General features: G+C 40.6%; 1 protein-coding gene across 16 annotated transcripts; it reads right to left on the reverse strand.

The window, feature by feature from the left end:
• Positions 1-394: 394 nt before the first annotated feature.
• LOC118398023 (leucine-rich repeat-containing protein 3B-like) lies at positions 395-13,150 on the reverse strand. Of its 16 annotated transcripts, XM_052470130.1 has the most exons (6): positions 12,961-13,150; positions 3,808-7,028; positions 3,223-3,399; positions 2,693-2,724; positions 2,432-2,521; positions 395-2,354 (listed from the first exon to the last, which is right to left on the reverse strand). In XM_052470130.1, the coding sequence occupies exon 2, from the start codon at positions 6,837-6,839 to the stop codon at positions 6,018-6,020; it is 822 nt and encodes a 273-aa protein (XP_052326090.1). In that variant the 5' UTR covers positions 6,840-7,028; positions 12,961-13,150; the 3' UTR covers positions 395-2,354; positions 2,432-2,521; positions 2,693-2,724; positions 3,223-3,399; positions 3,808-6,017. The 16 variants fall into 16 exon arrangements, with proteins under 16 accessions (XP_052326090.1, XP_052326088.1, XP_052326086.1 ...); XM_052470128.1 differs by having other exon boundaries at positions 395-2,521; XM_052470126.1 differs by having other exon boundaries at positions 395-2,724.
• Positions 13,151-13,450: the final 300 nt, after the last annotated feature.

Below are 13,450 nucleotides of genomic sequence, written 5' to 3' on the forward strand. Positions count from 1 at the left end.
GCTCTTCTATCACTCGTGCAATGATGTCAGAGGGGGAAAACTGTGTTCGTTGTTTGCAGTAACTTCTTTGTTGTTGTAATATTGCAAACAGACTTGGCTATTTCGACATCAAGGATTCCAGCTTTAAAGACAAATGCTAATAAACATACTGAAGCTCATTATTCAAAGAGAAACATGTTGTTTCGCTAAAACGTGAACAAGTGATTGATACAATGTTATCAGCGCATGGCAAATGTCCCTCTGTAAAGTGTATTGAAAACTTCTGACAATAAACTTTAAATAAAGTTGACTGGACTTCACAGGCATATGGGTGCCCCTCTCTACTCCTGATGCTAAGTATTGGGTAGAAGGCTACAACAATCATTATGACCATCCAAAGTTAAGTTCAAATAAATCACGAGTGTCCATATTTCCTTTATTTCCTTTTATGACATGCCTTTACAACGTGTGGATGGTTGTATCAGTGCTGGGTCTTCAGTTTTATCACAAAGCATCAGACAATGTTTTGTCCGTCTCGAAAAAGAAAATGAACAGGCAGAGAAGACAATAACCACATTCTCTCTGTTTTATGCTACTTTCACGTTTTTGCTTCTTTATTTAGATGGCGGGAAACTAGGATATCAACGTCCATTTCATTTCGATCAGCTCTTTCAAAGACAACCCATACAGAGTTCATGTCTCCTTTGTGTTGGTTCGGTATACACTATGCTGGACATGAAAGGAATCCAAAACACAGAAACCTTTGACTGTGAAACGCAGTGCTTTTTTCATTCATGTCCAGAAAACAACTCTGAATGTGAAATTATTTGGTTAAAATGAGAAACAGAAAATATGAGAGAAGTTTTTCAGGCACTTAATTAAATATTCTTCCAGAGTCCTTAGCTTGGCTACACTGTGCTTTTTTAATTTGCGGTATGGGTACATGCATTGAAGTCTCCTCTCCGAAACCCATTACAAATACATGAGACATGAACTCATGGCCTCTGCTCTGCAGGACAAGACAGTGCAAAAGGCTGTACAGTAGCACAACATTAAAATACAACAATTTATTAAATGGATTTCAAATTCCTTCTCACACACAACAACAATGTACCTATTTACATTTAGTTTGATGAATGTGTGTTGTGACTAGGCCTACTTGTCTATCAACCTGTTGTAACTACAACCTGTTGTAACTACAACCTGCTGTAACTACAACCTGTTTTAACGACTTGTTGTAACTACAACCTGCTGTAACTACAACCTACTGTAACTACAACCTGTTGTAACTACTACTTGTTGTACCTACAACCTGCTTTAACTACACCCTGTTTTAACGACTTGTTCTAACTACAACCTGCTATAACTACAACCTACTGTAACTACAACCTGTTGTAACTACAACCTACTGTAACTACAACCTGTTGTAACTACTACCTGTTGTAACGACTTGTTGTAACTACAAGCTGTTGTAACTACAACCTGTTGTAACGACTTGTTGTAACTACAACCTGTTGTAACTACAACCTGTTGTAACTACAACCTACTGTAACTACACCCTGTTTTAACGACTTGTTGTAATTACAACCTGCTATAACTACAACCTACTGTAACGACAACCTGTTGTAACTACAACCTACTGTAACTACACCCTGTTTTAACGACTTGTTGTAACTACAACCTGCTGTAACTACAACCTGTTGTAACGACTTGTTGTAACTACAACCTGCTGTAACGACAACCTGTTGTAACTACAACCTACTGTAACTACACCCTGTTTTAACGACTTGTTGTAACTACAACCTGCTGTAACTACAACCTGTTGTAACTACAACCTGTTGTAACTACAACCTGTTGTAACTACTACCTGTTGTTACTACTACCTGTTGTAACAACCTGTTGTAACTACTACCTATTGTAACAACCTGTTGTAACTACTACCTATTGTAACAACCTGTTGTAACTACTACCTGTTGTAACTACAACCTGCTGTAACTACAACCTGTTGTAACTACAACCTGTTGTAACAACCTGTTGTAACTACTACCTGTTGTTACTACTACCTGTTGTAACAATCTGTTGTAACTACAACCTGTTGTAACTACTATCTGTTGTAACGACCTGTTGTAACAACCTGTTGTAACTACTACCTGTTGCTACTACTACCTGTTGTAACAACCTGTTGTAACTACTACCTGTTGTTACTACTACCTGTTGTAACAACCTGTTGTAACTACAACCTGTTGTAACTACAACCTGTTGTAACTACAACCTGTTGTAACAACCTGTTGTAACTACAACCTGCTGTAACTACAACCTGTTGTAACAACCTGTTGTAACTACTACCTGTTGTAACGACTTGTTGTAACTACAACCTGCTGTAACTACAACCTGTTGTAACTACTACCTGTTGTAATGACTTGTTGTAACTACAACCTGTTGTAACTACAACCTGTTGTAACTACAACCTGCTGTAACTACAACCTGTTGTAACAACCTGTTGTAACTACTACCTGTTGCTACTACTACCTGTTGTAACAACCTGCTGTAACTACAACCTGTTGTAACAACCTGTTGTAACTACCTGTTGTAACAACCTGTTGTAACTGCTACCTGTTGTTACTACTACCTGTTGTAACAACCTGTTGTAACTACTACCTGTTGCTACTACTACCTGTTGTAACGACCTGTTGTAACAACCTGTTGTAACTACTACCTGTTGCTACTACTACCTGTTGTAACAACCTGTTGTAACTACAACCTGTTGTAACTACTACCTGTTGTTACTACTACCTGTTGTAACGACTTGTTGTAACTACAACCTGCTGTAACTACAACCTGTTGTAACAACTTGTTGTAATTACTACCTGTTGCTACTACTACCTGTTGTAACAATCTGTTGTAACTACAACCTGCTGTAACTACAACCTGTTGTAAGAATCTGTTGTAACTAGTACCTGTTGTAACAACCTGTTGTAACTATTACCTGTTATAACTACTTGTTGTAACTACTACCTGTTGTAACTACAACCTGTTGTAAATACTACCTATTGTAACAACCTGTTGTAACTACTACCTGTTGTAACGACTTGTTGTAACTACAACCTGTTGTAACTACAACCTGCTGTAACTACAACCTGTTGTAACTACAACCTGTTGTAACAACCTGTTGTAACTACTACCTGTTGCTACTACTACCTGTTGTAACAACTACCTGTTGCTACTACTACCTGTTGCAACAACCTGCTGTAACTACAACCTGTTGTAACAACCTGTTGTAACTACTACCTGTTGTTACTACTACCTGTTGTAACAACCTGTTGTAACTACTACCTGTTGCTACTACTACCTGTTGTAACGACCTGTTGTAACAACTTGTTGTAACTACTACCTGTTGCTACTACTACCTGTTGTAACAACCTGTTGTAACTACTACCTGTTGTTACTACTACCTGTTGTAACAACCTGTTGTAACTACAACCTGCTGTAACTACAACCTGTTGTAACAACCTGTTGTAACTACAACCTGCTGTAACTACAACCTGTTGTAACAACCTGTTGTAACTACTACCTGTTGTAACGACTTGTTGTAACTACAACCTGCTGTAACTACAACCTTTTGTAACTACTACCTGTTGTAACGACTTGTTGTAACTACAACCTGTTGTAACTACAACCTGTTGTAACAACCTGTTGTAACTACTACCTGTTGCTACTACTACCTGTTGTAACAACCTGCTGTAACTACAACCTGTTGCTACTACTACCTGTTGTAACAACCTGTTGTAACTACTACCTGTTGCTACTACTACCTGTTGCTACTACTACCTGTTGTAACAACCTGTTGTAACAACCTGTTGTAACTACAACCTGCTGTAACTACAACCTGTTGTAAGAACCTGTTGTAACTATTACCTGTTGTAACAACTTGTTGTAACTACTACCTGTTGTAACGACAACCTGTTGTAACTACAACCTCTTGTAACAACCTGTTGTAACTACTACCTGTTGTAACAACCTGTTGTAACTACAACCTGTTGTAACAACCTGTTGTTACTACTACCTATCGTAACTACTACCTGTTGTAACTACTACCTGTTGTAACAACCTGTGCTCATCATATCATCAAATCCTTCCAAATGACCTGGCCACCTTGCAGCACTGGGGGGGAATCTAAACTGTGTAACATTCCTTGTACATAATACATCATTTTTTAACCACATTGAATATGGATAGAAGCTTTTACTTTTTTCATTCTCTCACTCTCCTGCCCATATCGCTCCTTCGCCCACTTACCTATCCTCTCTCCTTCTCTCTCTCACTTTCTCTCTCACTTTCTATCCCTCTCTGCCCTGCCCTGCCCTCCCCTCCCCTCTCTCTCCATCTTTCTCTCTATGGGATGTTTTAGTGAACCCATGTCACTGTGATGCAAGTGAAAGCCATTTAAACGAATGACAGCTGTAATTTTCTCTTCTCACATTGCTGGGGATAGAACTCTACACACAGTGTTATTAAAGGCAAGGTAAATGATGCATGCATCTATCTGCATTCTGAACGCAGCATGGGGGCTGAACAGAAAGGGGATGTTTGTGTTGAAATTATTACAGTCTTCCCATCGACAGGTTTGTGACGCTGTGGGTGTGTCCCAAATTGCACCCTATTCTCTACATAGTGCATTACTTTCCACCAGGGCCCATAGGGCTATATGTAGGGAATAGGGTCCCATTTGGGACACTGAGTATTTCTCCACTTTGGCTGAGAAAGGAATCTATGTGTGAAACACATTTCTATGAATATGAATATGTATTCTATTTCAGGAAGCATAGACTGAGTCATTAGAAATCTTAGCAAATGAGTTTTGTGGAAAAGCCAAATGCACAGTATTGTTTTTGGGTGTTGTTGTGTATGTGTTGTGTTAACATGTAACACAAAACGCTTGTTGGTTCTCAGGACTTGAGCACTTGGACACTACTAGGGTACTGGTAAATCACATGACACACATACGAATCACTTGAATCTACCGAATTTTTTGGGAGTCATTTGATTTGATATCTACCCCAAACCATTGTGCTACGTTATCTGACCATCACAAATCTACTAAGATGCAATGAATCAACTTTGTCATTTCAAGACAACAAGAACATACAGTACAGGGACTTGACAAAATGAAAGAAGAAATGTTTAGTATTTTTACAGCACATCAGTCGTTTTTCAACATTGGTGATGTCATGATCATTTTAACAAATCATTGATTCTAATTATTTCACATTTGGAAAGTAAAGGTAAGTTTCATGATTGATGTTTGGGTCCTGTTATTTATTCAAATTAAATTAAACAAAGTATGCAGTTGGATGCACAAGCACAGAGAACACCCTCTAGATCAAAGGGCTGTTATCATTACCTTACAAAAATGTTGTCCAAAAACCATTTCTCCAGATTTTGCTCTAAAAAAATACTTATCAACCTATCAAAATGTAAACCTGAGATTCAGATTTTCAAAACAATCTCAGAACAGATCTCAATGAAGCCATCTGTGGTACCCCCATAGACTTTACCCTTCTGTTAATGTGATCTGAACTAACTGCTGTTGTCTATGCACATGTGCATTCCAAAATGCTTGTCTTTAGATTGACGTCTACAGACAAACACTAACGTTTAAGCATTTCTCCTCTTTAAAAATTGGGCTTTCTCAGTGTTTACTTTTGTAATTAACACATATTGGGTGTGAAGCTTCAAATGCAAGGATCCAGGTTTAATCTATCATGATTTCTTTTGAGTACATCAAAAAAAACATTTTCACAACAGAAGACGTTACATCCATTTTGAAATATGGGTCCTTTATCTCCGGGTTTAGTTCTGAACTTCTGCTGTTCATGCATAGAATTAGAATCAATTAGTCATTCTAATTCTAGAACTAATTAGGCAATCTAATTATATTGTATACAGTCAGTTCTCACTATAGTGATGTCAGTTCTCACTACAGGGATGTCACACTGTAGTACTGATGTCCTATAGTGTCTAGTAGTGATGATGTCCTGCTACACCACAGTACTGATGTCCTCCACCTCGTTGGGCTTCACAGGCTTGCTGGGCAGCGACTTAAGGTACTCCAAGTGTCGCCGGGCATCCTCCTGGTTCTGCCGTACGTAATACACCACGTAGGAGATGACCATGGCGAACCAGCCGAACATCGTCACCAGCATTGCGTAGTCCGTGGTCCTCTTGGCCAGGTTACACAGGTCTGTGTCCACCGCCAGGAAATGGCGTCCCTCCTGCTCCTGGAGCTCGGAGCTCCGGCAGAGGACGCGTGCAGCCGCCTCGTGGTTGTGGGCCATGCCGCCCAGTGCCTGCTGCAGGGTGCAGTCACAGTGCCAGGGGTTGTCATCCACCAGGACCCGCGCTTTGAGCCGGGCGAATGCATCCTTGTGCACGCTAGTGATGCGGTTGTGTGAGAGGTCGAGGACCTGCAGTGTGGCCTCCACGCCACTGAAGGCACCCTCCTCCAGCGTCTCCACAGCGTTGTGGGACAGGTTGAGCTCCCGCAGCAGCCTCAGGCCCCGGAAGGCATGGTCGGGAACGGCCATGATCTGGTTGTGGTCGAGGCGGAGCACGGCGGTGTCTGGAGGCAGGTCCGGGGGGATCTCTTTGAGCCGGGACCCGGTACAGGTGACATTGAGGCCAAGGAAGAGCCCCAGGGGCCCCGGGCCGAGGTGGAGGCCCGGGTCGGGTCGGGCCCGCTGGCAGACGCAGCCCTTGGGACACATGGAGGCGGAGGGGAAGCACAGGGCCATGAGGACCAGGCTCTGGAGGAGCAGGCACATGGGGATGGAGCGGGACAGCCACAGGTCCAGGGGAGTCATACTGGTGGGGACCACCTGCCCTCAGCATCCCGCCAAGGGACAGGGACACCTCACCACTGGACCGGCCCAAGGACTAACAGACCGGCCACGGCTCATACCAAACACTCCATACTGGAGACTGATGAGCCTCCACCAACACACTCACGGTCTGTTCAGGTCTAGCAGGACCTGCCACCAGTTGAACTCATGCTGAAATAAAAACAGATAGAAGCATTAAAAAATATAAAACTGCTTAATGAAGGACTATACATATTTCGAACAACTTTTTTAGTGTGGACCTTTTGGTTTTTGCTGTAGTCAAAAAGACAAAACAGGAGCACCACAGTGTATAAATGACAATAAACCATTGATTTACTCTGTTGTATACACATCATCATAATTTCACTGTTATTGATAGAAACAATATTGCACTACTTGTTCTATTTATGACATGCAAGGTTACACGATAAGGTTAAGGTGCTGACCTGTTGCACCCTCAATAAACACTGTGATTATTATTTGACCCTGTTGGTCATCTATAAATGTTTGAACATATTGAAGAACAATCTGGCCTTAATGGCAATTTATTGGCCAGAAGATAATCTTATAATTTCCACCCGGCAAAGCCAGAAGAGGACTGGCCACCCCTCAGAGCCTGGTAACTCTCTATATTTCTTCCTAGGTTCATGCCTTTCTAGGGAGGAATTCCTACAGTAGCCACCGTGCTTCTACATCTGCATTTCTTGCTCTCTGGGATTTTAGGCTCTGTTTCTGTACAAGCACTTTGTGACAACTGCTGATGTAAAAAGGACTTTATAAATACATTTGATTGATTAAGCTAGGTTAGAAGAATTACTGTCCTTAAAAGAACACATTCTTTACTGAGATGTGGCAATAAGGATAGACCTGTGAATCAAACACTAGCCAGCTACAAACTATTTTTATTTAACCAGGCAAGCTAGTTAAGAGCAAATTCTTATTTACAATGAGAGCCTAGGAACAGTGCGTTAACTGCCATGTTCAGGGGCAGAATGACAGATTTTTACCTTGTCAGCACGGGGATTTGATCTAGCAACCTTTCAGTTACTGGCCCAACGCTCTAACCACTAGGCTCTAACCACTATGCTCTAACCACTAGCCTCTAACCACTAGGCTCTAACCACTATGCTCTAACCACTAGGCTCTAACCACTAGGCTCTAACCACTAGGCTCTGACCACTAGGCTTTAACCACTAGGCTCTAACCACTAGACTCTAACCACTAGACCCACTAGACTCTAACCACTAGACCCACTAGCCTCTAACCACTAGCCTCTAACCACTAGACTCTAACCACTAGACTCTAACCACTAGACTCTAACCACTAGGCTCTAACCACTAGACCCACTAGACTCTAACCACTAGACTCTAACCACTAGACCCACTAGACTCTAACCACTAGACCCACTAGACTCTAACCACTCAACCCACTAGACTCTAACCACTCAACCCACTAGACTCTAACCACTAGACCCACTAGACTCTAACCACTAGACCCACTAGACTCTAACCACTCAACCCACTAGACTCTAACCACTAGGCTACAACTATGTTGTGTATTTAGTCAATTAACCTCTTACTGCAGTGTGCTAAATCAGGGTCACACAGAGTGTTTCTTGGTAGTCTTAAACAAATCTCATTTGAAACCAAAGTATATACCTCACACACATGGTTATGGGATTAAAAAAAGAAGGCACCTGCATAATTTCAGATATAGAGTTGAAATATGGTTAATTTTGAGTTTGCATCCCAATATTACACTTTATTTACATCACAGAAGACTGAAATAAAACAAAACCGTTTGACATAGAAACACCGGATTTTCGCAGTCGAATATATATATATACAATTTTTGAATAATTCAGAAATTCTGAAAAATATGAACATTCCACCCATGAGGCCACTAGCAGGGCGATTTAATCATTTGACTGCAGGAACAAGTTTTTATCTGTCAAACATATACATTGCCTGTTGTGACATGTACATTTTATTATCTGTGTAAGAGTAAGAATAAGGTAAGTGCACAGTAATGTGAAGTTAGAGCGGACAATGGAATCAATGTTTACTTACGTTCCCAATCATGACATGATCGGTATTGTTAGTAAAAAAAAAACATATACCTGCTCTATTGTAAGCTTGCGTACTGTGGATAACAACAACACATTGCCTGCATTCCAAATGGCACCCTATTCTCTATGTGTGCACTACATTTTACCAGGTCCCATAGGGAATAGGGTGCCATTTGGGACTCACACATTGTGTGATAGGGACTCAGCCATTGTGTGATAAGTGCTAAGTACAGTGGAATGCAGCAGGCTGGTTATATCATGCCCCCCTCATTCTCCCTCTGTCACACTGTGTATTGTCACCTTCTCAAAACAGATCCTTGTCTGCAGAACATCACATGGGGAAGACACAGCACAGGGTGAATGTGTGGAATTCACTTACAGTGCAGGAACTCTACATTAACCCAAGTGTACAATGCAGCCCTATTCAAATCATAAAAATGCTAGGCACCTTTATTCAGCCATAGCTGTATTTTCCCCATATTGAGAGCCTATCTATCCTGTAGTCTGTAAGTTAACTGTACAATACAGCCCTATTCAATTATAAAAGTGCTATGCACTTATTTTCCGTCGTATGACTTTCCCCATATCGAGGCCCTACCTATCATGTATATAAACACATACTAACATCTGTCTGTCAGATCTGCCTGAGGTACTGATAAAACACATTCATTACCGAGTTCGAACAGGATAAGATCCTGAAAAATGTATCCACTTAGACATACGATCAATTCTGATTCTACACAACTTTTACTATACTGCCCAGCAGCTTGATGGGAGGAATTGTAGAACGCTCTAGAATACAGTGATTGTTAATGGATATGGGCATCTCCACATATCTGGGGGAAAAAATAGATACTAAAAACTATATAAATAATAATAACCTAGTGTGAGGGAGTGGCCCTATCTCCGTACAGCTTGTGTTGTTCACTAGATCCTATGAGGATGAGAGAGATTTAGAAAGGGAAGAATCTTAGTTGACTGTCTGAGGCCCAGTCTCCCCTGGGAGCACCAGGCACAGCTCAAAGATATGACAGAGAGACTAAAATAGAATAGAATAGAATTTATGTTTATTTATCAATTTCAGGGAGGGAAGCATCTGTGTTGTCTGAGGCTCAGCCTCCCTCAAGTGTGTCGAGGTTCAAACGCCAACTGCCAAAACGTTGAATTGCATGCAGGCCTGTCATCCACCATCCGCAAGTAGAAAAATGGCAAAGCAAGACAAGTGACAGTTGGTATCCGCGGTGATGAGGGATTTTGAATGCATCATCTTCAGAGGCCCTTGGAGGGGAGAATGTAGGCTATGTGTCACTGGGAGTGTGTGAGCTTTGAGTCATACCATCATACCCAACAGGTATTTCACAGTAATGACCTGACTGAATTCAGCTGCTGGCCCTCTTCCGTCTCTGGTCACACTGCAGTGTCAAAGGTTTTTCACATACAGGTTGAAATGGGCAACTTTGAAATCTATAATTGGCCAAACGTTAATTGATATGTAAATGTTGTGTGTCCACAGTCCATTAACAACTAGCATACAGCCTCAGCTGCGAGTCTGCAACCATTTCTATTTTTGCCATCACTTCAATTTTCTTTTCACAAATCGAGAAGGACATGATTTCCCTGTCATTCAGATTCAGTGGAACCATGAAAACATTCATAAATTGAATAGTCCTTACTTTCTACCTGCAGTCTTTATATGACCATATTGTTTAGCAGTATGGTTTAAACCATTTTGAAACTCTGACCAATTACAGATGTATGATCTTAATTTGAGCCAGCTTGCTACAGCAAGAAAATAATCCTGCAGCAACACGAAATGTGAATTATTATGTGGATAATAATTTACATTTCTTGCAGGGGATAATACATTTTTCGTTAGTGTAAATCAAGTCTGACAGTTTAAAGTCAAAATTACATACTTTATAATCCTTTTTAAACCCACAAGTTTATACAAGCTTTATACACTACAAGTATGCATTTCCTACTGTGCAGGAAAATATCTGTCATCATATGATTTTAAGGGGTAGATGCCAGAGTGGATTGGGGATAGAGAATAATACAACCTTTAACATTACTGTAAAAAGAGCCATCCTTTACGAAAATCTGATTTTCAAATGCAACTAAATCGGTCTGCAATCACAATTTAGCAGGCACTCTAGAAGTGGGATGGGCTCCCAATCAACTACAATCATGCATGGGCTTTGTAAATAGCACTTAGGCTATGTAGAGGTTGCTCAATTATTTTCTCGCCCATGTTTTTTCTCTCCTTGCAAGAGCTTAGCTGTGACTTCCACTGGTGTCAACCAAAGCTTACAGGTAACGCTAGTTCTTATGACAAATCTCAACATGGCAGTAAGGATCATGAAATAAAGAAAAATAAATACAGCTATAACTATTTTAGGTTAAGTAATATTGACGCCACCCATTGCAAAAAACTGTCAGCCTGGAAGCATTAGCCTGAAGATGAATGAATGGTCAAGAGTTCAATGAAATAGCTCTTTGATATGACCCCACCATAAAGTCAGAGAATAAATCATGTCGATTGTTCCATTACTATGCATTTACAAAACAATTACTAGAATACTATGTAACATCAATGGTGTTACTGTAGTGTTACTACACAGGTATAAGAGCAACTTGATGTACACCATCATGGTATTAAGAGGCAGAGTGATTAGACAGAATTGAATTTTTTTTTGACACAACCACAACACTATTTTGATCATTTATCATAGGATATGGCCATTCTCTTACTTAAGTTACATGTTCCTGCCAAGGCCATATTTATGAAATTCAACAAAGATGTGGGGCTGCATCCCAAATGGCACCCTATTACATACATAGTGCACTGCTTTTGACCAGAGCCGTCGTGCACTACATAGGAATAGGGTGCAATTTGGGACATAGACTTAGATCTACAGTAGACTAGTCTACTATGTTTTTTTTTTAAGCATACAGCCCCACATCACTTGATACAGTTTGTGTTAATCCAATTAACATTATTATTAAGGGTGAACCATTTATGCAAATAGTCTTGATGCATTGAGGGGTTTCGAATTACCATAGAAATGGACCTGAGCAAATAATAGCCAAGCTATTCCTCAAAGACAATAGTCTGCAAGTGTTATAAATGGCATGGCATTTCCCAAACAAATAAGCCCCATGGTAAATACTTAGATTTATGAGTAGCCAAGCCTACACAGATTTGTACACTTTTTTTTAGGTAGGCCTATAGGTCTAAATGTATGCCTTTTGTTTATCGGTTATATATTATCATTCTGATATTACAAGATGTTATTATATAGTATGAGTTTTTATATGATATAATGAGTGTGTATCTGCTAAACAATTTTCATATGAACACTAAAGAAAAGGACACCCTGCTGTGTGAGCCTGCTCGTCACCAAGGCGAATTCCTTCCTATAGCGCACTCCTGGGCTCAACCGTCAACGGTTAACCCTGCCCTCGAGCTCCGCCGCCAAATGCGACGTAACCTACTACAGGGTTCCCGGCTTCCCTTTCTGACCAGCGCAGCTGTTGTTTTCTACATGGGAACAACTCACTGCCACGATTAAACTATGTCATTGCGGCATGGATGTAAAGATGACACCCATTGAACTCTGTTATGTCCAAGTATTTATCAAGGACATAACAGCAATATTATTGCAGGCATCCTATCATAACATTATTATAACAGAAAAATAACAGTATATTCGACAGTCCAACAATAAACTATATTTGAGTGATCAGAAGAGATGAATGAGGCTGTGAAGCAACAAATTGAATCGTCACATGACAACGTTTAATAATAATATTAATTTAAAACATGGTGGATATTGAAATCATCCCAAAAACGGATATATGACTACCCCAACTCATCTATTTGTCCTGTTTGTTTCCTTATCTGACTAACAACAACCACCAGACAAGATAAATAAAGGTGGAAAGCCAGCATGAAAATTATTCCATACATACGTGTGTGTGCTGCGCGTGTAACGGAACTGCGGAGCAACAGGCGACATATGTTTCCATTCTCACCTGCAATAACAACAACCCCTCTCAATTCCATACGTTGACAATTCCATACGGATCGTTCCAACCCAATCTCCCTTCTGTAATTTTTGCCTATCCTCGTCAAAGATGTTCGAATATCCTAAGTTGAAATTCACATTGTTGCAATTGCTTGTTGCTGCTCAGTATTGAACATGAAAGGAATGTGACTGGGCTCGAGCTGGTAAGGGAGGGGTTTGCGAGACAAGAATTGGCCGCGACGGTATTTACCCAGAGCGCGCGCGGGGATGAATGGAATGCACGCCGCAGTCAGACAGAAAGTAGGTATTGCCATACTGTCTGTTGGGTTCTTCTGACTAATTCAATCCACTTGTAATACATCATCAGACATTTTCATTGTATTGTATTCTTGTAAAACTAAATGGAGTTGTTAAGTTAAGACAAATTGTAGGTGCATTTCACTGTTAGTCTACACCTGTTGTTTACGAAGCATGCGTCAGTCACCACCCTCAATCTG

This window comes from Oncorhynchus keta, chromosome 19 (assembly GCF_023373465.1).
Source record: "Oncorhynchus keta strain PuntledgeMale-10-30-2019 chromosome 19, Oket_V2, whole genome shotgun sequence".
In the NCBI taxonomy this organism is placed as follows: domain Eukaryota; kingdom Metazoa; phylum Chordata; class Actinopteri; order Salmoniformes; family Salmonidae; genus Oncorhynchus; species Oncorhynchus keta.

Bases quoted from the DNA above. Each gene is read 5' to 3' on its own strand.
- LOC118398023 (XM_052470129.1), bottom strand. From the start codon at position 6,839: ATGACTCCCCTGGACCTGTGGCTGTCCCGCTCCATCCCCATGTGCCTG.